The 26,737-nt window shown below is 38.0% G+C and overlaps 2 protein-coding genes across 2 annotated transcripts in view; one reads left to right on the forward strand and one right to left on the reverse strand.

Annotated features, from left to right (window-relative positions):
* The window catches only part of LOC139941338 (spectrin beta chain, non-erythrocytic 5-like), a 62,761-nt gene extending 46,997 nt beyond the window's left edge, over nt 1–15,764 (reverse strand). Inside the window, exons 1-19 of the mRNA XM_071937784.1 lie at nt 15,652–15,764; nt 13,800–13,932; nt 12,944–13,111; nt 12,224–12,337; nt 11,555–11,625; nt 11,078–11,158; nt 9,557–9,672; nt 8,905–9,017; nt 8,214–8,401; nt 7,559–7,784; nt 7,275–7,409; nt 6,509–6,730; nt 5,947–6,155; nt 4,877–5,054; nt 3,684–3,884; nt 2,726–2,935; nt 1,916–2,125; nt 1,050–1,293; nt 459–637 (exon numbers count right to left, since the gene is read on the reverse strand). Coding sequence (XP_071793885.1) covers nt 459–637; nt 1,050–1,293; nt 1,916–2,125; nt 2,726–2,935; nt 3,684–3,884; nt 4,877–5,054; nt 5,947–6,155; nt 6,509–6,730; nt 7,275–7,409; nt 7,559–7,784; nt 8,214–8,401; nt 8,905–9,017; nt 9,557–9,672; nt 11,078–11,158; nt 11,555–11,625; nt 12,224–12,337; nt 12,944–13,111; nt 13,800–13,931 — 2,997 coding nt within the window. The 5' untranslated portion in view covers nt 13,932; nt 15,652–15,764. The remainder of the gene's footprint in view (nt 1–458; nt 638–1,049; nt 1,294–1,915; nt 2,126–2,725; nt 2,936–3,683; nt 3,885–4,876; nt 5,055–5,946; nt 6,156–6,508; nt 6,731–7,274; nt 7,410–7,558; nt 7,785–8,213; nt 8,402–8,904; nt 9,018–9,556; nt 9,673–11,077; nt 11,159–11,554; nt 11,626–12,223; nt 12,338–12,943; nt 13,112–13,799; nt 13,933–15,651) is intronic.
* A 1,942-nt stretch (nt 15,765–17,706) lies between these two features.
* LOC139941665 (cholesterol 24-hydroxylase-like) lies at nt 17,707–26,690 on the forward strand. Its single transcript, XM_071938265.1, has 13 exons — nt 17,707–18,038; nt 18,452–18,529; nt 19,082–19,163; nt 19,618–19,784; nt 20,708–20,846; nt 21,453–21,566; nt 22,141–22,375; nt 22,716–22,788; nt 22,954–23,038; nt 23,527–23,637; nt 23,942–24,030; nt 24,459–24,525; nt 24,942–26,690. The coding sequence occupies exons 1-13, from the start codon at nt 17,905–17,907 to the stop codon at nt 25,080–25,082; spliced, it is 1,515 nt and encodes a 504-aa protein (XP_071794366.1). The 5' UTR covers nt 17,707–17,904; the 3' UTR covers nt 25,083–26,690.
* Nucleotides 26,691–26,737: the final 47 nt, after the last annotated feature.

Below are 26,737 nucleotides of genomic sequence, written 5' to 3' on the forward strand. Positions count from 1 at the left end.
AGCATTAATAATAATCCTCCCATTCATTCACAACTCAGATAGTACAAATATTGAAAACATTCCTGCAAGATAACGCATAATCTACTTGAAGATATCAGTCCATTTATGAAAAGGAACAGTTAGTTTGTTGGCTTTCTAGGGGGTTCACAGCAGTTTGTGCAAGTCTTGGGCGTGTTCGATCATCAGGACCCATTAAAATGCTTGAGTTTGCTTCCTTCACACACTAAAGCAATGTTTGTTGGAACAAAGCGGTCCCAAATTTGAATTGGAACTTTACAGAGGGCACCACAGCAAAACCACAGGGCAATTGCTGTGGATGCTTTGGGTTTTTTCGAGGCTTGAGAGTATATCTGCAAAGAAACTCAAACTTTTATATTTTTATTTGGACGTATCTTCATTTGTCATTTGGCATCCTCTTCATTTTAATCAGTTACCTTAAAAAAAAATAGTAAACTCACTTTCTCTTTGATCCATACTTCAAATTCATCACATTCTCTGTAAAATGAAAATAACTTGATGGCATCTTCAAGATAGCGTCTTCGAGCTACGGCCAGTTTCTGAAGACGTTTGTACGTGCCATCAATACCTTGCTGTCTTAACTCAATGTTCTCCTTGTCAAAGTGGTTACTTCGTCTTACTGTAAAAGAACAAAATAGTTCATAGCCCAAAGTTTACTGTAAAATACAAATATTTCCTACTTCAGGATAGCAGGATTTAGGCATGGGTATCATCCATCAGCAGCTTGGCTGGTAAAAAAGAACACACCACCTTCCCAACCTTTCACAAAGTAATTATGGTTAAGTGCCTTGCTCAAGGACACAACTGTCATGACCCGGATTTAAACCCACACTCTGGTTCTTCTAACACCAGAGCTTGGGTCTGGTTAACCAGAACACTCGTCCACGACACGCCACAGATTGGGCAGATCAATCCATATTATTGCTAACGAATTAACAAGGCTTTGTTTTCTATATACAGGGACCACGCACATATATTGGTTGGAACACCAATCTGAATAATCCTAGATACAATGATCAAACTGCACTCACAACTTGAGCTTCTTGACAGCGACGCTCCTTTACCCCTCACCCTCTTAGTCCGAACCATCTCTCGTCTCGTCTTTGTCTTCTTCACTTTCACCTTCTCTGGTACCTTGACTCGCTTCTGTACTTTCTTCTTAACAATTCTTGGTTGGGTTTCCTTGACATAGTTAGCTGGTACGAAGCCTTCATCACCGGATGATTTACGGATGCTCCACCAGTCAGCATTGGTTTTCTCAATCAGGATCATGATCTAAAAAGAACAAAACAAGTCAACAACTTATTTACCCTAAAACAATTGACTGTGCAGTATGATTAATTGAGGCAATACCTAGCGCTGCTTAATGGTAAGCAAATTTTTATGCTTACTTGTTGACCTCTGACAATCTAGAGCAGATTTTTACGAACTGAGATTGCCTGGTAGCTAGGTAGGTGATTTAGTTGGTAGACATCTGTTCTACATTAGCAAAGGTCGTGGGTTCTAATCCCACCCAAGTAATGTGCCTGTGATTTGTTTTCACAAAACTTGGGTAAGTACTAAGTATACAGTGCTTACTCACATCAGTGTAAATCGTTGCGGTACTTGCTGCTTAAATACAGGATTTGAACTGCCTCTAGCTACCTTGCAATCTCTGTGGTCTAGTTGGTAAGACACTGCTCTAGAATTGCAAAGGTCGTGGGTCTGAAGTTCACCTGAGTGATATGCCTGCGATTTTTTGTTCTCAAAACTTAAGAAAGTATTCACACATCGGTGAAAGGAAAACCAAATAGTATTTATTCAAGTTGTTTCCTGTTTTTTGATACGATCGTGACTTGCAGTCTATTGAGGAGTGTCTGAATATATGACTTGAGAGAAGACTAAGAATGTGACTCACCTCTCCTTTAGCTACTGTCAGTCCCTGACCAGAGTATGCATAAGAAGCCTTCACCTGGGGATATTGCTTTTCCTCGATCGTCTCCTTTACAACCTCTTTCTCAACTATTTCTTCTTCTTCTACTTCATAAGGAACATCTACAAGCTCTGTAAAATACTCGTCCTCTTCCCTAAGGGATGGTTCCGGTTCTGGAGAACTCAGCGCTGAAAACTGAAGTTAGATATGCAGTTCTTAAAATGTTTGCAAAGACAAAACTCCCACAAGGGGATCTAAACCCCAAGCTAGCCACAGCCAATCTCTCTCATACAAACATTGGTTTAACGTCTATGATTATGAATTGCACAAATCAAGAAATTGTGATTCAGTAACTAGACGACAATATTTAATATAAAGGCGAAGCACTTCTGGGCTCAGAACCCTTGCCCCCCCCCATGTGATAACAAATCCACAAATGAAAGGCTCTCCCAATCAAAGCCCCCCCCCCCCCACTATTCAAATATCTGGTCTTCTTAAAGAATGACATTTTATTTCCTTCACACACTCAAGCTTTGCACAAGGGAACCAGAAACGTCTTGTAAATGGATCTCAGAGCTGTTATTCTCAATCAGGGACTTTTTGGGACTCTGGGTGGCAACAAACTTACCAGGTAAATCCATTGTTCTCGGTAATGTGCGCATCCTCAGAACTCTGTCAACAATGGATTTCACCTGGTAAGTCTGCTGCCACCTAGTGTTTCAAAGTCTCCAACTACTTGGTAAGTCTACAGCCACCTAGAGCTCAAAAGTCCCCCATTACAGTGACTAATCTTACCTGATTGTTCTTATTAGCGTCCACCATATCCTTAGATTGCTGAGACAGTTTGTGAATATCATCTTCATATGCATGGATACTCTCCATCAAGATAAGATGTTTCTGTAGTAGCATCTTAGCAGACTCTGGATCTTTACCGTAGTCATCACTACATACTAATGGCATCTTCTCTCTCATCCAAGACTCAGCTTCATTTGCATCAATGTAATACTACACAGGAAACAATCAAGACATCATTTGCATTATATAAGATAAGATGTTTCTGTAGTAGCATCTTAGCAGACTCTGGATCTTTACCGTAGTCATCACTACATACTAATGGCATCTTCTCTCTCATCCAAGACTCAGCTTCATTTGCATCAATGTAATACTAGACAGGAAACAATCAAGACATCATTTGCATTATATAAGATAAGATGTTTCTGTAGTAGGCCACGGACAGCCACTTCAAGGTGAGGGCTACACTTAACTGGTTTGGACTATCGACTCAAATCAACTGTCACCAGGGGCACGTTGCCACCTACTCCTGGGGCTGAAACAGGGTTACCCCCTTCACAGTGTGTAAGGATGTAAGTGTGGGTATCATCCACTAGGAGCCGCCTCAAGTGTTATGACTAAATGCTTACTATGTGCCCCCAAGACACAAGTCTCAGGGCCTTGACATGCGAGGCAACTTTTACAGGCAGTTTGCAGGCAACCAACTGCAGTGTATGCTACAGGACCACTTTGGTAGTACATGAGTAATTAGGCAGACAATGTCTTACAATCCCCAAAAATAATATGTGAACCAGCAAATGTGAATGGAATCTCTTCTTGGAGATTGCTTGGAAGTAGTGGCCCGTGAATTGCCTCGTGTGACATGGCCCGTACAATAAAATAATGAATACCAGTAATATTTTATTTCCTACAATCAGAGGGTAGTAGATGAAGACTTTCTGAACGGAATAAAGTAAGTTACCTGATGCGATTGAGAGGCTTCTTCCAAACGATATCTACGAGCCTCTGCAAACTCATTCAATCTGGACCATTTCTCTTGTAGCTCATCAATCTGTGCTAAGATGATATTGTTGCTACGGTGACCGGCTCTTGCTAACTCCTCACCAGTCTGCATTACTCCTTCAATAGTTTGCTGTCTGGCACCTATCTCAAGCTCTAAGGCCTGCAGTGAAAACAAGTCAAGTGGTTCAGGTACCAAATCAAGTTTTTCAACATCTATCAATCAACAAAAAACAACAAGTCTTTTTGTACACAGTAGACTTGCAATCACAAGGCTGTAGGTTCAAATCCTACCATGCTAACCGCTGATTTCACAATGAATAGAAAAAGTATTGTCGTCTAGTTACTGAATCACAATTTATTGATATGTGCAATTCATAATCATAGGCATCTAACCAATGTTTGTATGAGAGAGATTTGCTGTTGCCAGCTTGATGTTTATATCCCCTTGTGGCACAACGTAATGGTTTACAAGGTGCTGTTGCGTAATATCTGCTGCCAATCAAACCAGGAATGCCATGACGACCCCTTTCTCTTTTTGATATTTGCAATGGGTTCTTTGAGTGCATTACACAATACATGAGATCTACAGATTTTCATCATTCTGAAGGACGCAGCAACAATGGTTAAGTGTCTTGCTTACAGACAAAAGTTTCACGACTGGGACTCGAACCCACACTCTGCTACAAAGTACACCAGCTACCTTTTTAAATTAGTTCCAATTGTTTTCTTTGTTGTGCTGGTTAATGTTTTTTACCTTCTCTTTTTTTTTACTTTTACAATCCTGTCGGAAAATTATTTTTATCTAGCTATTATTCACTATGGCCAGGGATATTGGAATTGAAGGCTTTCGGGCTACAGTTTTTAGGTAAACTTTTTTAATTCCAGGCATATGTCCCTGGCTTTTGTTTTGTACTTTATATGTTTGTTTTTTGTATGTGTTTTTATGCCGAATAAATAATAATAATAATAATAATAATAACTATTCTCTCTATTGTCTTTTTAAATATAGTGGCTAATTCTATGTACTTTTTACAAATGTTATTATCAAACGTCAATTCATGATGTATCATGCCTTTGAGCTGTTTTTATCAAATTTGATTTTAAATAAACCATTTCAATCAATCAACATGATGAACTTGAATGATAACCTACTGCATGTTTCTGCTGTGTACTAATCACACTTCTTAGGTCTCGTCCAGTCACCATAGATTTAGCGATTCTCTGCTTCTCCATCAACCAAGATTCTTCTTCTTCACTGTCTCTAAGGAACTCAAAGAACTTGAGGGATTCTTCCAGTTTGGATTTCCTTCTTGTACTCACGGTGCTGATTCTGATGAGGATATTTAAAACATCACAGACATTACAATATTAGCAAATCAGCTGCTTTACATTAAACTTAGGGGTGCCAAGACAATAGGTTTATAATGGGATCCCTAGTTGATATGCCAAGTCCTTCTGGAGTTATCAAATGGACAGACACCCATTGTGAACTGACAAGGCAAACACTACATGCCCCTTTGGCTTGCTTCGTAGGCGGGGCATTTTTGTTAACATTTTTGTTCTGAGATATTGCCAACTCACAAGGACAGACAGCCACTTCAAGGTGAGGGGTACACTTAACTGATTTGGGCTAGCAACCCAAATCAACTGTCACCAGGGACTTGTTGCCATCTACTTCTGGCGCTGGAAGAGGGTTGCCCCCTTCACAGTCAATAAGGATGTAGGCATAGGTATCATCCACTAGGAGTCTGGCTGGTAGAGCAGGGCCCAATTTCATGGCTCTGCTTACCGCCGAATTCTGCGCTACCGATTACGATTCCCTGCTTACGTGCAAGCACTGAATTTCTGCGCTAGCCTTGCAAGCATAGAATGCCTAGTAATACGGAGTACGCACGCGCAGAAGCCAACATTCGTCGCTAACCCGTGAAATACGCTTGCCATAAGCACATAATTCCCTGCTTCCGTAAGCTCCGATTCTGTGCTTACTGTAGGCAGAGCCATGAAATTGGGCCCAGATTGCACTACCTTCCCAATGTTTTAAGAAGCATTATATGTTTAAGTGCCTTGCTCAAAGGTACAAGTGTCATGACCAGGATTCGAACCCTCACTCTGCTGCTGACCACAACAGAGCTTGGGTATGGTGAACTAAACCACTCAGAAAAGATATAAGATAATCTTACAACTTGAAGCTATCTACATTGAACATTGTTGTTTCTACTTACTGATCATAAGCCACATTGACTAGAGCCACCCTCTTCTTGATGGTATCACTTTCTGAATGGTTCTGGGTCAGGTATATATCAGCTTTCTGATTGACTTGATTGACTCTGTAACCCTGGGAGTTGATCTGTGTTTCTGTTAGAGCATGTCGCTGTAGAAGATCTTCAACTCCAAGGAGATGTTTCCCACAATCATCAGACTGGAGACCAACCTACAATGCAGTCAGGAAATATTTTAACATCATGCATAAACAAATATTGAATGTCATAATTATATCTATCTTCCATATGTCTGAGAGAAATATTGAAAACATAATTTGACGCCTTGACTCTTTCTCAAAGGCTAAAGTTTCAAAGAACTCTGTTAGGGTCAAAGCGTCAGGCTATTAACCATTCTTTACATTTATACCAATTTGTGGGATAAGCATTTTGCAACAACTAATTCTGTTTTCTTAGAAGTTAAAACAAGTACATGTAATTAAGGAGTGAACAAATTAAGTAACTATAACAAGATAACTTTAAGAGTATGGAGCTCTTTGACAAACAGAAGCTTGTACAAACCTACCTGAATTTCCTTCATTTCTGCCATGACACTCTCAATCTCTCTAAACATGCCCATAAGGTCAGTGAACCCATGCAACACCTGCTGCCTCTTGGCTAATAGATCAATTAACTTCTGCCAATCACGAGATATCTGACGTTCCTTCTGACCAACACCTTGAGATGTGTAATGAGTCTCAGCAATCAACTCCTTGGCCATCCGACTCAGGTCTTCAAAACGATCTTTCTATATTCACGATATTTAAAAGAAATAATTGTCAGTTGAAATTCAATTAATTATAATAGTGGCTTCTTATAAACGCTTGTATTCCGTCACTCAGTGATACTCAAGGCAATTCGACATTCAGCATTTTCCTGCAAGGTATTGTGGGGCTTGAAGTATGAGACCAATTCCTTAATGAAGCCCAATACAATGTTTTACAAGGTGCTGTGGTGCAATATGATGCCAATAAAACCAGTCACACTGGGGTTATTTTATTTGCATTGCACAACAAACAAGACCAACGGCTTTACGTCCCATCCAAAGGACACAGCAATAATGTTTAAATGGCTTGGTTAAGGACACAAGCGTTAAGATTGGGACTTGAAACCCACACGCTGCTGATCAGAAACAACAGAGCTTGAGTCCGGTGTTCTTAATCGCTCGAGTCTGATGTTCTTATCCGCTCGGCCACAAGACGCCATAAATGATGTATCCTGGCAAAACCCCAACAGCCACTTCCAGCATTTGATTTTGATTAAGTTAAACTTAATTCTTGTAAACAACTTACCCTAGCCATGACATCTGCTGTTATAGCTTCATGTCTCTTAGTAGCTGCTTCAACAGCAAATATGTTGTTACTTGGTATGACACTCTCCTTTAGTACACTGGTCATATCAGCAAGCCAAGACTCACGTAATAATGCCTGCAACAACGAGATACAACTCATTTAAATAATAATAATATTATAATAACAATTGTATAGCACTTTGCACAGGCGTTCAAAGCAGTTTAACATTGTCTGAAAAGATGTGTTTTTAACTGAGTTTGAACTGAAATAATTATTTTCGGTACCTTTCTGGTAAACTTTTCTGCTAATCTCTCCAGCCTCTCTTGTCGTATGAGTTCTTTCCTCAGTGCGATTCCTCGATCATGTTCTGCTTTCTCGAGTTTACTCCATATTTTCTCTACATCACTAACAAGATGGCCTTCTGGTGGTGTGTAGGGTCTCATATGACATGAACGTATCAGAGCCAGAAGGTTAAAGATAGCAACTTCTATATTGGCTCGCTCAGCATACCTTCAAGTATACAGTGAAATAACCAAGTATATCAGCGTTAAAGGGAAGACATACATTTAATAATCACTCTAAATATTAGAGACTACACAAACTTTGGGTTAGAAGCCTGAAGCAGATCGATAGTATAAAATATTTTCAGAAACATTTCACTTTGAAATAATGTGGTTATGATAAAAGGTTGAATCTGAGTAGCCTTTCTCAGATTGAGTATTATTATTTTTCCTGCATAAACATTACTGCTCCAGATTTTCAGAGATTTCTCAAAAACGCAACCATCTTTCACAGGATTAAAACAATCAAACGGTTTCCAAAAACCAAAGGTATGCTTTGCCTTTAAACTTCTCCTGGATTCTATAGTTTGTAAAATGAATAAGTTGTATATTTTAAACAGGATAACTTCATTCTACCACTATTGCTGAGCCTACTTACTTGGGTGGTTTTTCAACCGTTCTGTATTGTTTAAACGTCTGCATCAGTGCTTGTATTCCTTCTAAGGAGTTAGGGAAGTTATGATCGGATAGTTCTTGTATCTTGGCTTGAATCCAATGTAGAAGGTCAGATACCATGTGTTCATAATCATGCTGCATCTTATCGACATCCATCAACTGACTCACAATCTAATACAACAAACATAATTAAGATGGTTAGAGAAAGAAGAATTTGGATTGGTGGGAGTATAACACCCATTTCTGAAAGGCCCTCCAGAGCTGTGCCGAACAAATTTTTGAATTACAGACATGAAAAGTTTGAGGTCTGAAACAATTAGGAGGGACTGGATGCGCTAGAAGTCGAAAAAACGACTATAGTCGCTCCCAATCTATTCGGAACAGTGCAACTCTGGTGCACCTGTCTTAGGTAAGGTTTGCGGTAGCATCATGTGTGAATCTTGTTTGAGCAGTGTTGGTTGTAAAAAGAACTGATGGTTGACATCTCACGCTGTAAGATTGCTACTTTTACATTCGTCTTCATACTAAGTCTGAATTAGTGGTTGTGGCTACGGCTGCAGCTGTTGCTAAGGGTGTTGCTATGGGCCTTCAGCACACGTTTATATGATAATCAAGCCATAAACACTAATTCAGACATGGCTTCATAAGTTATAAGATGTTCCATCTCAACCCACCTTGGCTATTCTCTTGCCTCCAGTCTTCTCTGACTTCATCTTAGCAAAGTAGTGATAATAAGAAGCCACATACGTCATGATGGATTTCTCATCAGGTTTCTCAACATCAACATCTACAAGAAGATAACAGTTAAGAAAAAACTTGCATTACCAATTATTGACAAAGTCACATATTGAAGTTTGTTAAAAAGAGTCTTCAACATGTTCAAGGTCAAATACAGATGCACCCAATATTCCAATAGATAAAGTCCTTATGAAAGTGGGGGAACAATTTAAAGTATCCAGCTTCATGTTGAAGCCATTAGTGCGGTCTTTGTCTTTCACATGTACATCAAATCTGTTTACATTTAGTGGAGCGACAGCAGGTACCAACCGTATCTCTATCTGCAGCATTCATGGACAGAAAACAGCCCTCAGAAACATTTAATGCACTAATTGTTTCTCAGTTTCATATGTTGAAAGGTAGAATGGTCGGCTTTGCCTCGTTGAATAGAACATTTCATCTTTCAACTCATAAAAGTATTCTCACCATTGCACTCATAAACATTACTATTCCCTATCGACAGCTACAACGCTTCCCAAAAAGCATGAAGGAAGAAGTAAGTTTTATGCAATTAAATGTTACAGTAGCAAACAATCTATGTTTATTTACCTTCAGCGTCAAGTAGATCCGAAATTCCCAATGTCCCCTTAGCCACAGAGAATGCCATATTCAGATTGTCTTCATTACTTCTCGAACTCAGCTTCTCAAATGGAATCAACTCTGGTCTAAAAATAAGAAACATATATGTGGTTTCAAGCAGATGATACATTCAGGAGAACTAATAAGAGGAGTGACTAAAGCCCACTCATACTTAAGCCCGAATGCGATTGCTAGACGAATTGTGACGTTACTGGGGTATTTTCGCAGTGAATGTTTCGCAGGAGTTGAGCACAAGTCAACTCATGCAAATTATTCATTGGGAATTTGTGAAGTCAAAATTCGTAGCACATTCCACATTCAGTATGAACTAGGCTTGACTCTACCAATAAATAGGCCAATACATGTATCTCTCACACACTTCAGTCTCCTGAGAATGACTAGAGCAAGCTTGTAAAGGTAAAAACCAGGAGTCCCCTTGATCCACTAAACGAAGGTAGTTGTCCCTGCCAATTCCTACCTTCCACCCAGGTAGTAGTTCATAAGCAGGACAGTTCTTTTTAGAATTGAGAAATCTCATGAATTCCAAAAATCTACTCCACTGTAGTAGAGAAACCTCCCGAATGCAGACAAAATGTACTATGGGTAGTAGATTGTAGCATCACAAGTTCTCATAAGAACATAATCTGCCCAGCAAGTAGATATTTACAAGTAAATATACAAAGGATACTTGTGTTATTAAACTTATGGCATGGACCGCAACAAAACTAACTTAAATATAGTTGAGAAAAAGGGGTGATCATTTTACAAAACAGTTTCAGTTCTGCATTCTTCCTTCAAATCTTCAAACTGCTTACATTTTCTTCACACATTTTTCTCTTTTCTTGACATTTTACAAACAAACCTTCCCTCAATCCTTTCAAACAAACATGACATTAAATAATTTTTGTAACTTATACATTAAAACAATAATCAATGAAAAACATATTAAACTTTGATCTAAGTCAACTTTCACTGAAAACCCAGAAACATAGAAACAACATAGAAAGTTAGCTTGAATGTTTGGGTTTCACATTCCTTACACGCAGTGCTGTATAAAAGGTCAAGCTAAATACATTCTTAATTCCAAATGCAATTCAAGCTTGTTTTGATGTCCACAATTTGTACATTAATTCAACCAGTAAAGAATGATTCACTTTCAGCTAACTTTATTTCCTTGTTTCTTTATTGATAATGTTATTTAATCTGCATTGGCATTGGTTTCATTTCTTCATTGCAAAAGAAGTTACAATTACACTTTCAAATTTGATTTGTTTGTAAGTGTAAGGTTTCCATCTTGTTTCTATATCATTTCCCGGGTAGAGTTCACAAACTCTGACCAAACAAAATTATGAAGGCAGTCTCCCTATTAGTCAATATTTCCAGCCCTCTTTATTACTCAATACTTTGTTTAGGGCTGCCATGTAGCCAGGGATCACAAAAGAACAAACTATTTCTGGAGATGAGGAAACTCTTTGTCTATGATGAACTTACCGATGAACATGAATGAGTGCACTGAAGGCTAAACCATTCCTCCAGCTGCTGGTGAAATTCTTAATAGTGACACCTGGATACCTGTAATGAAAGTAGATAAGAACATTCAATAACAAACTCAATATAGTAATAATAATAACTAGTTATATAGTGAACTTCACAATAGCATTGCAATAATCGTTCCTTCAATATTTCTCAGCTCCCTGTGGAGTATACAGCCCTGAGCTGGTACATAGACCTCATGCACATGATGCAATGTGAGTAGAGCTCCCCGACTAGAAGTCAAATAAAGGTTGCTCATTGTCCCATCCTGAGCGCAGCGCATACGTGGATGTGTATTTTCATTGTTTCATCAATGTGTTGCCACTGCCTCGATGACGCCAATGCATATATTCAGAAGCGTAATGCTTTTAGAGTCCAGCAAAAAAAGGGCAACTTTCTGAGGATACCCCATGAAGGAAGTGAACCATTTCTTACCCAGCTGTTTTTCTTTGACACCAAAGCAGTAAGGCTTCCTTTGCAGAACGAGTTTCTGTGCTTCCTTCATCCTGGAAGAAATCAACAAAATCCAAATTCATGCTTTGAATCATGGCCCTCAACAAACAGCATTTGATATAAATAAAAATACAAAGATAACGTGATCTGAGAACTCATATAGGAATAACAGTGCGAGGATCCAGTCTCCATGTTATTAAAAAGGTTTTGCAAGTCTATGGATACATGTATGGTTACAGATACGTCACCACAACATCACAACAACTCCATTTAGACACCAACCTTTGCTGCTGTGTCTCGACAATTGGGAACAATCTGCGAGTGTCCAACAACTGTCCACATTGGACTCCAATATTAAACTCTGCACTGTTGCGGCAGTAAGTCCGTGGTAAAATAATCGATGATACGTGAGGCATGTTCGAGCCATCAAACAAGGGTATGTGTGTCACGTATAATACCAACAGCACCTTTTAAACCGTTACATGGTGCTATGTAAAAGGAGTAGGTCTCATAATTCAAACATAGTCCCACATATCTTGCAGGCAATACTGAATGTTAAAGCGCCTTGAGTGTCAGTGATTGACAGATATGCGCACTATTATAAGCAGCCTCTATTATTATTGTTCTTATTAAATATCTGTGACTTGATACCTCTATTTTGATGTCTTGAATCTGGAAGCGTAGAATGATTGTCCACATGAGACCCAGAGTCAATCTAGGATTACCATCTACGATATCCTCAGCTCCAATACTCTCAAGGCGTACCTATCGGGTATAAGGATCAATTGAAGACAAGTTAGGTTTGGAAAAGATGTGCACTCATTGTAGTCAAGTAATAAACCACAAGGGTGATCCTTCTTCTGCTGCTTCCCAGGTTGTATCGTTAACTTGGGTCTGATGGCTGGCTACAGAGCAGTTACTGGTTAACTGGCTACTGGTCGCAAGAGTTTAAAATTCTTACTCTATCGATGTGTTCCCAACATGCAGGAATCAGTTAATTGAGTGTTACGAGTTATTAGCGCCAGCGTTAGCTAGGTCACAAACACGCATCTGGCTGTTCAAGCACACACACATTAGCAACCAGTCTTCAATCGTGGATGACACGAACACAACAAATCCATGATCTCCCAGTTATAGTGACTTGAATAGTCAATTTATGCTTGACTCTGATAGTTCCATAGCAGCCAAGCATATGCAGCTGGTCAATTTCTGGTTATTATCAATGTGGTTATGGGAAAAGATATCAGTTGTTATCCCACAAATATTTGAATTTGAGAAGCGTTACTGTCAGTAGCGTTTCTCAGATGGTATATTCCTATGAGGGTTAATTTACCTGCGTGGACAAAGGACAAAACCTTCAATGTAACTCACTTTTGTAGCAAGGAACACAAGAGCTTTGCCGACATTCTCCATCTTCTGGACCCTGAGAGTTCCTTTATTCGGTCGACCCAGCTTCTCACCGGAGATGATCTCCAGTAGTTTGAGGAGAACTTTGCCATCTTCCAAATCAACAAAGAGATCTTTCACACGGAGACTTGCCTGTCAAGATACAAATGTGGTGAGAGAATTGTTGTTGGTATTTTGTTGGTATTTTGTATGTATTTTCTTTTGGATACTGCAACAATCAATTACTGCAATGGGTTACTGTTGAAGGCAGGCGAGACAGCTTTGTACAAGTAAGCAGGCCTGATACAACATGGAGGCAACAAAGGCGATTGCCTCTACATGTATGCCCCCTTAACATTGCTTTGGTGCCTTTGAATTAGAAACATAGAGTTTCCAAATAGAGTGCCCTTTACCAAAGAGAAAATGCCTTATTGGAGTAAGCACTCCCCTTATGTAAAGAGCCCCCCCCCCCCCTCTCCAATAATTGAAGACACCTGTACCCTTGAAGTTAAGATTTAATGACCTAGACAGAGCTACAATCCTGGCCATACCTCCTTAGGCTACTGCCCCGGAACAATATTGACTCTCATTGAGCAGTTTGAGATCCAGCTGAATGGGGTGGTTACTACTTTGATTTTATACTCATTATTATGATTTATTTAGCCAAGTTTTCAACTAACATGCAACAAGGGTATACATACCCAGGGGTATACATACCCAGTTGAGTGTATGTTTATTTTCAGGCGGCCATTAAGTATTTTGGTCATGATGGCAGCTCCCCTGCGCTAAGAAGCAAGTTCCCCTCAAAGTTCATGTCAAAGGTCAAAGCACTTAACCTTACCTTCTCTAAGAATGAGTTGACCCACTTGGTAAATGTCTTCTTTTGTATCTTGATGCGTTCCTCTTGCAAGGCTTGTATACGTCCCTTCTCAAAGGATGAAGCTGCTTGTGCCGTAGATTGAGGATTAGCCATTCTGGGTCAAATCAAATAATAATAAATCACTACATTTTCAAAAACAAAACAATTGATTATGTATCCAAAGTACATGTACGACTGGTCTTTCAATACGGTCACTGACCCAATATGACACCTGTTGGAAAGTATGACATAAATTATTGGAGTGCAGTGTAAATGAATGTTTTCAGGCCTTGAATAAGCAACGACGCTCACAGCAATTGCCGTGGTGCCCTGTGCTTTTGCTCATGCCCTTTGCAAAATTCCAATACAAGTTTACATTATTCCTCATAGAGTGAGTGCCCCTTGTCAGGGTGAAATTGCTTCAATTGCTACCATTGTTTACATTGCATTCTGGCTCCTTGCACTCAGCATCTAGGAATAGCAGCCTTGTTGTAACAGTCACCAAGATCAAATAATGATCAAATCCTCTAGTTTCAAAACAGAATTTGTTTAAATGATGTAAAAATTTACCAGTGAAAGTGAAAAGTACATGTACCATCGATAATTACATTTTCAGTTTCCATTTTTATGAAAACGTTTAATGACAAATGGACATGAATGGTGTATTTATTCGCCTTTGACATAATGTTTTTTAATTTATTTTGGCAATAGAAATAAGCCGTTAAAAGATTTCTGTTATTATTTTTTGTATTGCCTATATTTCATTCGCTGTATTTATTCCATGTATATTTCATTCGGTGTATTTATTCGCCTTTGACATAATGTTTTTTAATTTATTTTGGCAATAGAAATAAGCCGTTAAAAGATTTCTGTTATTATTTTTTGTATTGCCTATATTTGAATACTGACCAATTTGCATAACAATGCAGAATAAACTTATACGCACAATGCGCATACCATTTTCACCAACATAGTGTGGGCCAATTTCTTCGCATTTTGACTCCCACAATAGCAGAGTTGTAAGTGCCTGCGCATTTTGCAAAGAGGTTAACTTTAGTTAGAGTGGTCACTCATCATCATGGACATCAGTCACTATGGTGGATTGTGGATTGAACTGCTAAACTGCTGTTGGTACTGGTAGCCTGTACTGTAACTGAATATGGATGGATGAGTGCACTAGGGGAAAAGTTTCCGTATGGCGCCACCACTTTTTCATTCGATATGAAATAATATAGTATCTAATTTACGTCATTGAGATATCCCTTTTTGTAAAAATGAGTGAAAAAGTGGTGGCGCCATACAGAAAGTTATCCGCACTAGGTAGTGCTTCTCTATTTAAATGAGGTTCCATCCACTAGGAACGAGACGATAGCAGAACAAACCACACAGTTCTGGAGTAGTGCTACTGTGAGTATTACTGTGTGAGGGGGCCAGCCATAGCCCCATGCCATGTCAATAGAGGGGGTACAGTACAGTGTCACTAACTTACTGTGTGTATTTACTCCAACCAACCAGTGTCTGCAGTGACACCTTGGTTGAACTTTTGGTAGTTTTAAATAATGAACTGTTTCATTCACTGTGGTTGAAAATGTAAACATTCTCCCCCAATATATGACCCATTCTGTATTAATCCTGGCCTGCAATGACCATCGTACGGCACCGAAATGGACAACAAATACACGACACATACAAAATCACTGCACAACTTCAAAGTTCCCAACCGAGTTCAAAACTCAAAGTCAAAACTCAAATACTAAAGTTTTCTTACATTCCCTTACGAAAATGCATGCATGAAAACTGTGCGAATGGCTAGAATAGCTCAGGGATGGCTTACCTTGACAATGGTCGGTTTTCAAGCCCCTGCCATCTCAAGATACGATGATTTTGTAAACATAAACAGAGCAGCGTGTACGTTGTTCCCTATCGCATTTTGAATGTGTCCTTGTGTGCGTACATACGCTAGGGCACTGTACGCACAGGAGATGGTACATGACGGGACACAAAATGGCCGTCAGCCAATTTTCATAAAGTTTTGTTATGCAAATTAGAAAGTGTAACAGGTGCTGAGTCCTATTCAATCAATAAATGCCGACAAATGAAATCATTGTTAGTCAGCAATCATATTCAATATTATGACTAGTCACACATATTCTATATATAAGGTCAGAATATTATGTAGCGTAATTAGAAAATTCCCAAAAGCCATGCCCGTGCTGCCATAGCAACGCGAAGCTCAACCACAGGTTTCCGGTTCACTCGAGCGTAAAGACACGAGTAAAGTATAGCGGTCGCATGCCGGGGGGGGGGGGGCGGTAATTTGCGCTTGACAGCACAACATTAATGGGCCTGCATAATTTATCAAATAACAATGATATAATACTATTAAAAATTTGTCAACAGACACCTGCTTACATTCTTGTCGAACAACGCCCAACAATTTTTTTCTTACTTTTTTTTTTCTTCTGCTAACAGTTTTATTGTTTATCGCTTGTTGTTTTTGGTTAATTTCCGCTTGACAGCACATCATTACTGGGCCTGCATAATTTATCCTAGAACAAAGATATTATAATACTCAACAGACGCCTGATTATAATTAGTGGGAAAACGCCCAACAATTCAGTGTTATTTTTGTCTGCACTTTTGTCCTCAGTAGGTTGATTGTTTTTGTTGTTGATGTAAATAGAGTGGGTTTTTGGATGTTATTGGCCACAAGCATTCTTTTGGCTTCTAGAAACACCTCACCTTTGTTTGCTTTTAAAAATGTTTTTTTTTTTTTTCAATCAGTTTGTGATTGTTCCTTTTAATTTAAATTTTTTGTCTCCCCCCTCACTATATGGAATAATTATTTCGAGGAAAGATGGAAAAGTCCACCTGCATCGTGCTTTGTGTAGAGCCAACATCGCTGAATGAAATTTCAAAAATTCAGCGGAACACCGCTATTTTTGGTTCACACATCATCAGTGGGTGTGGTCAGCTCTTCAAACCGCTTCCAATGTCAAAAGAGGGCGTGTTTTTGTCCTATGACATTTCTAGTGAGTCAATTACATGAGGGCGTCTCAAAACCAGCAGGGCCCGGTTTCATTTTCTCTCAAGTAAAGCTATGGCAGCGGTTTTGACAAGTAGTTGAATTTGATCTTAGAGTATGTGGGTTTAAAACAAATTAATTCCGTTTTTGTGTTTTGCTTACCCTCCCCGGGCAAGAGGTGCGGGTAGAGGGGGTAAGGATGTCGTGTATACTGTGCGTATAGTGTATAGGCCTACACTTGATCCACGTTCTATCGGCCAGCACCCCGTATTATGGGCGGGGCTGCATTGAATCCGCAGGGGCCTTAGTTTTCTGTAGCTGACCCCTGACCCACATTATACTGTTGGTTGTCATGATCAATCGTTATTTCCCTAAATATTAACGAATACTCTCTAGAGAAAATATGAATAGAAATTTAAAGTGGCGAACCGACCACGTGACTGGTGCTTCGGAGAGTCACCAATTCAACTCGACTGTCTATATTTCAAAGTCTTTAAAAGTTGGAAGTTGCAAATTACTTCGAAAAAGTCACACCCTGAAAACTATGCTTTTCCCGAAACGACTTGCCTCAGCAGTTTTCATGAGTATGGAGAAAGGTTTAAGGACCAAGCTTTAAAGGTAACTCCATAGCGTCTTGGGACTGACTCCCACCCCTTAAGATACAGTTGAATGGTCCAACAAGGATATCAAGGTCGATGTCTGGGCTTTCAGTGTCTGGGCTTTCAGGCGGGCAAATCAATGGCATACACAACCCATCACATGGGGGGGGGGGGGGGTGTAGGCCTATACGTGGTAGGTCCAATGGGTCCAAACCAATCCACTCCAAGTACGACCCAAATAGGGCTTGGTTGGGGGGGGGGGGGGGGGTAGTGTCATGATATTGACAACAAAAACACGATCACAGGTTGGAACCAACTGAACAAACAAATGCAGCCTTTAGCTAGTTAGCCTTTCTGTACAACTACTGACCCAAAACGGAAAAACGTCACAGTGGCAGTCAAAGCACGGGCTTATAACTGACTACATTAATAGTTCATTTTTACCTGAGGGCTACTACTAAAAATGGCTGCCGATATGTTCACTGTTATAATCCTTGCCCCTGTGGTCTGCATAGCTGTCTTGTTTTTGGCTTTTGTGATATTTGTTCATTATCAACATCGGAAATATGCACACATTCCGTCACCCCAGCGGGAAAGGTGAGTTGAATATTTGCGAGTATACTTTGATTCAATAATATTGGCATGCAATGATACACAGTTAACAATTGAAATGGATAAAAAAAAATATTGAGCTACAGACAAGCCCCGCGGACCTGTGGACTTTTCCCCCTCATGAAAGGTTTTTCAATAATATTGTCATACTGAATAAGTGTCTGTGTCCTGCGACCACTTTCATTCGTTATGAAGTAAAATAGGGTGTCTAATTATTTATCTAATTAAATGTTCCTTTTGTAAACAAAATTAGTGAAAAAGTATTGGCAAGACATATAAAGTTTCCCATGGTTATACACCATGTAAATGGAAAAGGACACAATGATGTAAATAACTCGTGTCTCACTGACATCTTGATAAACTGATATAATATTGTGTTGACCAATTATTCCTAACAGTTTCTTTACTGGTCATGTGTACAAACTGCTCTCCTACAAGAAGAGGCATCTGTCATTTGCAGGCTCATTTGTAGATATGTAAGTATAACAATGTTTTAATGGTTTAATTTTCTTGCTATGTCTTTAAATTCTAGTGTGTAGTTTGTAGTTGCTGGGAGGTCTCCACAGGGTTAATAAGAAATACGTAAATAAACAAATAAATAAAAAACATTTTCAGATGGAGGCCCTGTAAAGAGGAAACCCGTGTAAGAAGTTTTAGACATTTATTTTTCCGTATTTACTGTCACGTACATGTGCGAGTATCAAACATCATTGCGAAAACTCAACAAATTCTATTGTTTGTTTTCCTTTTATCTATTTTACGGGGATGGTAAGAGGAAGGCACAGTTCTGGGCTGAGAATCAACTATACATGCATATGAAAGGTTTTAAATATTCTCAAAATGCTTGGTTCACTAACTGCCTCATATGGAATAGCATAATTATATAAAGATCCGATTTAGTTGCAGTTTTTGGATGACAACGTATACGGGGTGAACACATCAATTTCCTTGGTGATAACAAATTATTCGAAAGGCATATACTATTATGTGTGTTTTATTTTACATTTTTGTTGTCTGTTTGTTTGTAGAATGAAAGAATGTGGGCCGATATTTCACGTCTTTATGTTGTTCAACCCGCTTGTGGTAGTGTTAGATGCAGAGTTTGTCAAGGTAGGCAACCTCAAATTTATATGATATCCGGTTTCAATTAATATTTGGTGTGCGGTAACACCATGTGTGTATCTACTTGCCAGGTAGAGTTTGTTCTTAGAGAACTGTCTTGCTTTATTCTACTACCGCGGCGTAGATTTTCGGGAAACTTCTCAGTTCTAAAAAGAATAGTCCTGCTTTTTAGCTACTATCCGGGCTGAAGGTAAACATCAGCTGAGACCACTACTTTAGCTTAGTGTATCGTTATTAACTGCATTTCCGCGGAGTGAGTTCTTAGTTTTGGTCTCAATGTTTCGACTAGCTTGCTCTAGAAGCTATATGTAATGATTGAATATTAATATCTGTTGTTGTAATCACAGGTTAATAATGTACTTGTTGTGGAGAGAAATAAAATGGTTGGTTTGATGAATAAATTGCAGTTTATTTTTATTCCACTCTTTTATTTTACCCTCAGGAAATCTTATGCACCAATACAGTGATCCATAGAAAGCCATACTCATTCTATTGGGTTTTCATGAAGATATATGGTGCTCGACTTTTGGGTGATAGCATCGTTTGTGAGTTGAATCCAGCAGTCCATGGACCCAAGAGGGCGCTCCTCAATCCAGCATTTCATAAAAGGTGAAAAGCACAAAATTAAAGTTTACGTATACAGCTCATGATTTCGTCATTTAAAGGAACACGTTGCCTTGGATCGGACGAGTTGGTCAAAACAAAAGCGTTTGTAACCGTTTTTTATAGAATGCATATATGGTTGGAAAGATGTTTTAAAAGTAGAATACAATGATTCACACAAGTTTGCCTCGAAATTGCGTGGTTTTCCTTCTACTGTGCGAACTAACATGGTCGGCCATTTATGGGAGTCAAAATTTTGACCCCCATAAATGGCCGACGTGTTAGTCAACAAGGTAAAATGAAAACCGCGCAATTTCGAGGCATGTTTGTGTGGATTATTGTATTCTACTTTTACAACATCTTTCTACCCATATGCATTTTATAAAAAACGGTTACAAACGCTTTTAAAAGACCAACTCGACCGATCCAAGGCAACGTGTTCCTTTAATCTTCTTTGATGCATTGATGTTATTATTATATTTTTATAGTTGGCAGGGGTCTGGTTTTACACGTCTTACGGTGACAGTTTTTGTTATACTATAACCTTGACAGCCCCTGTCCAACTTGTCTAAAGATTTAAAATAAAATAATAAATAAAGTTATGACTAGAGGAGATTGAATAGGTAATTCTGCATTCAGGTGCCATCAATTTCCACTTGTTTTTGTTCGAATAAGGAATTCTATTAAGATTCAACCTTTGTGGCATGAGATTCTGTCGCCAATACGGCGAATTGTGTGCAAACCTTCTGACAGCGCCCTTTCAAATCCTCCTCCTTCAAACCACGTTACCATGGTGACAGAATCTCATGCGGGCAGATTTTCCTGGGACATCGGCACCAAAATGATTCAGATAGTTGGACCCATAAACCATTGTCTCAATTGTTATTGTTTGTGATCGTTGTTTTTGCTGGTATTTTTTCTTGATACAGATATTTGGTTGATTTGATGCATCAGTTTAATGCCAGTGCAGATCTTCTTATTGAGAAACTCAGCCATAAAGCTGATGGGAAGACTGAAGTGGCCATGTTGGATGAATTTAATAGAACAACACTGGATGTAATTGCTAAAGTACGGACATTAAATCAATAAAAAATATGCATTGAATATTATTACCAGTGAATCATTTAAATGGAATGATATTTTGATAATGCTGAAATATTTAGCAACTTAATATAATTATATAATTAGACGTCAGAATACTTTGATCTTACTTGTAGGTCCTCACTCTGTGGTTATAAACACAGACCAAAACAAGAATTAACCGCTAAAATAATTAACAAGACACCACATTGATTCCTTCCTGAAATGTTTACTAATGTAAAATGCAAAAATTATAATGTTGACCAGATTTAAAAGTAATATGAGAACGCAAAATAATGTAACAATTTTTGTCTCTAAATGTATTTCAAACTTAATATTATGTTTGCCCGTATTTGAATCTGAATTTGGTTCTAATAACTTCTGAAGTGTTCTAATGTACGTTTTGTCCACGTTTGCAGTAACACCATTCAAGTGGTTCGGCTTTCTCGAGAAGACGATCAGATCATAGTCTGATCGACATCGGAGTTGAAACTAACGGTTTTTTTCAGAACCATCCCAACTCATTTTAGAGATAATCAACCGCAAACCTTTACTATCGTTTCTGTAGCGTTGTAATTCTTGTTGTTCCATCAGGTGGCGTTTGGGTTGGATCTTCATGTTATGTCTGATGAGAAATCTCCCTTCACTGCAGCAATTAATATGTGTTTAAACGGCATGAGCTCATGTATTAACTCACCATTCATTTCGGTAAGAATAATGGAAGTCAGGTCTATTTGCCGCACTCTAAAAGTCTGGGTCAGAATTGACCAGGATGCGATAAACATGTGTCACTGTTTCAGAATCGGAGCTACCCCTAACCCTATATAGAACCGTAACACATAAACAGGTAGAGGGTAGAGGTTTCATTGTGAATGAAAAAGCCTTTGGAGCGATATAAACTGTTGCCCAGGTTGTATACTCCCAAGGGAGCTGAGAAACATTAAAAAGGGATGTTATTGGCCCTATGACCAGGGCACTAATGTAAAGCGCTTAGAGAATTAAGTGTTAGTTATTAGGCGCTATATAAATCGAAAGTTATTATTATTATTATTATAAACAGGTTTGTCACGTAAGTTAACACAACATTCTCCAATAATTTTTTTTTTAAATAAACTTTTGTTGTTTGGTAGTAAACAAAAAAAACTCGGCTAACAATTTTGCGTTTTACCGGTAGGCGCAATGTTTTGGGGTTTGGGATAATTGTACGTGGTGCTCCTAAAACAAAAAGTAATATTAAATATAATGATTAGATAAGATTGCTAAAGTCTTAAGATCTTTGCAGATCAATCCACTTCCAGCTGCTCGTAAACACAAACAAGAAGTCCGAGATAGCATCAAGTTCCTGAGAGACACTGGAAGAAAATGCATCGAGAAAAGACTGGAAGCAATACAAAGGGAGGAAGATGTTCCTCAAGATATCTTAACATACATCTTAAAATCAGTGACTGAAGCGTCTGGAAAAGATAAAGATCTGATGGAGAACGTCATAGATGAGTTTCTCACTTTCTTTGTTGCTGGTAATTGGAATCTCTTATCTTAAAAGCATTGAAAGTCCTTCAACTTTAAGCACAATTTGAACTTGAGTTTCCATTTTTATTTAATAATTGAACGAGAATATAGGAAATCAATGTTATGTTTACAGAAATATTGAAGTTTCATGATTCCTTACATCTCTGTGAGAACAAATATTTAATGTAAACGATAGATTTGTTCAGCAGCATATTGTTAAAAACTCATTATTTGTTAGATCGAGAAATTGTTTCATACTAGTGACAGATTCGCCTATGTTCATGAACAGTATTGATCTGTGTTCCAGTGAACAAACACACATCAGTTGTTTACCTCTTTGGTCATCAGGTCAAGAAACCACTGCAAATTTGTTGAGTTTCACTCTGCTAGAACTTGGTCACCATCCAGAAGTCATGCACAGGTAAAAATATATTTCGACTCAAATCGCAGAGCTGTGAAAGTTTTTGAGAAGGAATATCGTTGCAGATTTTTTTTCTCGAATTTATAAATAATTGAGTAATATGATTGGAACCAATCTTATCATATTTCAATTATATAAAACAATATTTTGTTTTGATTGTAACAGATTGAAAACCGAGGTAGAGTCAGTATATGGTGATAAGGATTATTTGGAGTACAGCGATGTCGTCAAACTCAGCTACATGATGCAGGTACGTAATGAAGACAAGGACAAAAATAAGTCGAAACGTTTAGACTTAAGAACTCACTCCGCGGTAGTGAAGTTAATAATGCAAACTCCCCTCGATCCACTAAGCTAAAGTAGTAGTCCTGGCCGATTTTCTACCTTCCGCCCAGGTAATAGTTTAAAAACAAGACAGTTCTTTTCAGAAGTGTCCCGATTTCCGAAAAAGTTACTCGGCAGTATAATAGAATATAAAGCAAGACAAGTTCTGCAAGTTCTGCAAATTCTCAAGATAACACAATGCATACGCAGTAATTATGGTGCTACCGACAACCAAACAATCAGTAGGCATATACTTTGATTTCAATGAAACGATAGTCTCACGAGTTACATAAGTAATCGTCACAAATTATATCTAACGATGTAACGTTTTGAATCGAGACTACCGATGAATTTACGAATCATTCAAGTTATACATCAATAATTAAATCGGACTTTGAACTCGTTTTACTTTAGGTTCTTAAAGAAGTACTTCGTCTCTGGCCTCCTGTAATGGGTACTGAGAGGGAACTTGCTCATGACGTCACAGTCAAAGGATATAAAATACCCAAAGGGACTATTGTTATGGTAGGTTTTTGACAAAAACAGTCATAAGTTACAATATAATATGTTTTATTGTGATATAACATCAATTATGAATGTTTCCTGTATACATCGAAGTAAACTAATCCAAAGTGCACGAAATATAGTGGTATATGAAATTTAGATTATGAGGTGAATTTGGGTTCTTGTCCTGGAAAATGAACCTCCAAAACTCCTAGATAAAAAACTTCGGTGCAACTTTACCAAATCTGTGATATTTCGGTGTTTAGTGAATACTGACATTTGACATCCCCGATAGTTCAAACTGATAATTATGATTGCATTACAGATGAACACGTTTGCTATGGCAAGAATGGAGGAGTATTTCCACGATCCAATGCAGTTTGATCCGGATCGCTTTAATGCCAGTGATGACAAGTAAGAAATATTCACTTGTATAATACGTTATTATACAGGGTGGTGAGAAAAGGAAACATAATTATGTCACGTAGCCTACAAAATTAATTTAATGATACAGGTTTTCTCGGTCACATTCGGAAAATGAGCAGCCGATTTAATTTCCTTGCATTCAAGTTAAAGCTACATACATTTTACCTTTCCAGTTCATAATCGTTTCCAATTCAGAAATCGGGCATTAAATTTCGTTTTGAGTCATGCAAATTCCTTAAGCAATGTGTTTAACTAACCAAGAAAACCGGGATATATTAAATAATTGATATTTAAACATAAGCGACCAAAAGGGATTGCAATGATATTAAGAAATCCTGCAAACAAGCCGATATCAAACCCAACAGCAACGACGATTTACAATGAGTTGAAACTATTATTTTGCTTAACCCTTTCAGACCACAGTATGCTTACTTTCCATTCTCTTTGGGCAGTCGTAACTGCATTGGTCAACAGTTTGCCATTGTAAGTATACTCATCAAACTCTTAGAACACATGGATGTGATGTAATAAAATCACTCAATTAGGCCCGTTGGGTTTTAAAGGGTGGCCAGCCCAGCAATTAGAGCAACAATAAAAAACCGTTTCAGACTCTACAATTTAGTAATAAATGTGCATTATTTATTTTATACTTTTGTTATTTGATTGTTATTCTTGCATCTTAGCTGATCGAAGCACGACAATTACTCCTACCCAATGGGGTTAGGGGTTGGGTTATAGGGTGTAGTCAGTTAGGGGTTGGGCTATAGGGCGTGGTCAGTTAGGGGTTGGGTTATAAGGCGTGGTCAGTCTGTGCTCACAGCAACTAGAAAGCCACAATAGTTCAATTAACTTGTCCACATATTTCGTGTAAATGTGTTATCCGTTTATTTTGTTTTCAGATCGAAGCCAGGGTTCTGTTGGCCAAGTTGCTCCATCGATTCGACTTTGACCTTTTGCCAGGTCAAGGTCATGAGATTCTTCATGAACTGACCTTGAAACCCTTGGGTCGATGTAAGAACTATGTCCGACCTGTGGAGTAGGGACTCACATTCTAAGTCTCCATTGGTCAGGACAGAAAACATTTACCTGAGAAATTAATGAATGGCTTAATGCCAACTCGATGTAAATTTAAAATAATGCTCAAAACTTTATCAAACTTAGTGAATCAGTGATAGCGATTTTGTATATGAATTGGTTGACCTCTTGTACATATTGTAGTCATGCATAACTTGATACAACCAATTCAGGGTTGAACAAACAAATTTTAGGTGGCTGGATTTGAACCTATGACCTCCGGATTGCATGCATATTCAAAAACTACAGAACAATCTTAACGTGTAGGATGAAACTCTGCTCAAATCCTATACTTAATTCAAATTTCAAAATTAGTTAAGACTGAAAAAGACTTTATAATGACCTGAAATTTAAATATTGGAAAGTGCAAAGTGTTTACCATTTTGTTTGTTGGTATGTTTGTTACTTTTAGTTGTTTTGGTGGGTCAAATTGTTGTGTATGTTCAAAAGAAGAGCTTATCTTATAAAATACATTCAATATTTGATATAAATCTATATTTTGTAAACGATTTTTATAGCGTTATTAGTTTAAGTACATACAATATAGAATTGCAACGTGTAAAGTATTGAAACAATTTAGAATAGAGCAGTATTAACGTATGACACCTGAATTACGTAAGTTTAATATTTTTGATATGAAGTTAAACCTGGCCAAATAGTTGAAAAAACAAATATTATACACCAACATTTAAGGCAACTTTCTCAAAAAACGGCAACAAAATTGAGTCATTGTTTAGAATAGCTTGGCTCAATTATATCAACCATTGTACTTTCCACAAAAGAAATATCTCAACAAATTCTCAAATAAATTTCAAATTCTTCACTGCAAGGTCAGTTTCTCAAAATGTTTATTTATCTGTAGTTTTGGTTTGAGTTCTTGTTCAGAAATAAAGCACATCACAATATATATATATAGTCTATCATTTTTCATATTTATGTACAAACTAAAAACAACACAATATCAGTGGTAATCAATTGTTCAAATTGAACCATTTGTCGTTTTGCAACTATCTCTTTTGCCCAGAAATCAAATAATATGCTTACAGCTCTTCCAACACAATACATTAAGATGTCTGTACAGTATAACTAGTGATTACAAAACAATATGCAACAATATTTTATAGCAAAATCAAATCAGAATGCAAGATGAAAATCTTGTTTGATAAACTTGTAAAGGAGTGTGTGTGCTTGGAGATGCCAACAATAACAATAAGTGCCGCAAATAGCTGTGTTTTTCTGTTATCTTCCGCAAGTGAAACATTTTTGTTAAGCTTTTAAAATTAAAATCTGAAAATATAAAACATTATCAAGCTGTGATACTATCTGTGTATATTTTGGTTCATCATATAATTATATCTAAACATCTTTCCCAAGTGACTGGGACATCATCTTCTGGGTTCTTTGTTGAACGATTGACCGGATGTCCATAGATCGGTTTGAACAACTTGCTTTATTGAGACACTTAGTATTTGTAAAGTAATTGTGTAACAAAATATATATCAATTTTTCGTGACTAAGTAGGCACAAAAGTAGCTGTGCATGCCAACCAGTGTTTATACACCAGATGAAGGTGAACAGTTTCATACAGCTGCTTGAGGAGAAAAAGGTAGCTAAGCACAAC

Source organism: Asterias amurensis, chromosome 1 (assembly GCF_032118995.1).
Source record: "Asterias amurensis chromosome 1, ASM3211899v1".
In the NCBI taxonomy this organism is placed as follows: Eukaryota; Metazoa; Echinodermata; class Asteroidea; order Forcipulatida; family Asteriidae; genus Asterias; species Asterias amurensis.

Excerpts from the sequence above, each read along its gene's own strand:
- LOC139941665 (XM_071938265.1), top strand. The coding sequence starts at position 17,905 with ATGGCTGCCGATATGTTCACTGTTATAATCCTTGCCCCTGTGGTCTGC. Across the intron at positions 19,164-19,617 it reads TAGATGCAGAGTTTGTCAAG|GAAATCTTATGCACCAATAC; the intron begins GTAGGCAACCTC and ends TTTTACCCTCAG. Across the intron at positions 20,847-21,452 it reads CACTGGATGTAATTGCTAAA|GTGGCGTTTGGGTTGGATCT; the intron begins GTACGGACATTA and ends TTGTTCCATCAG.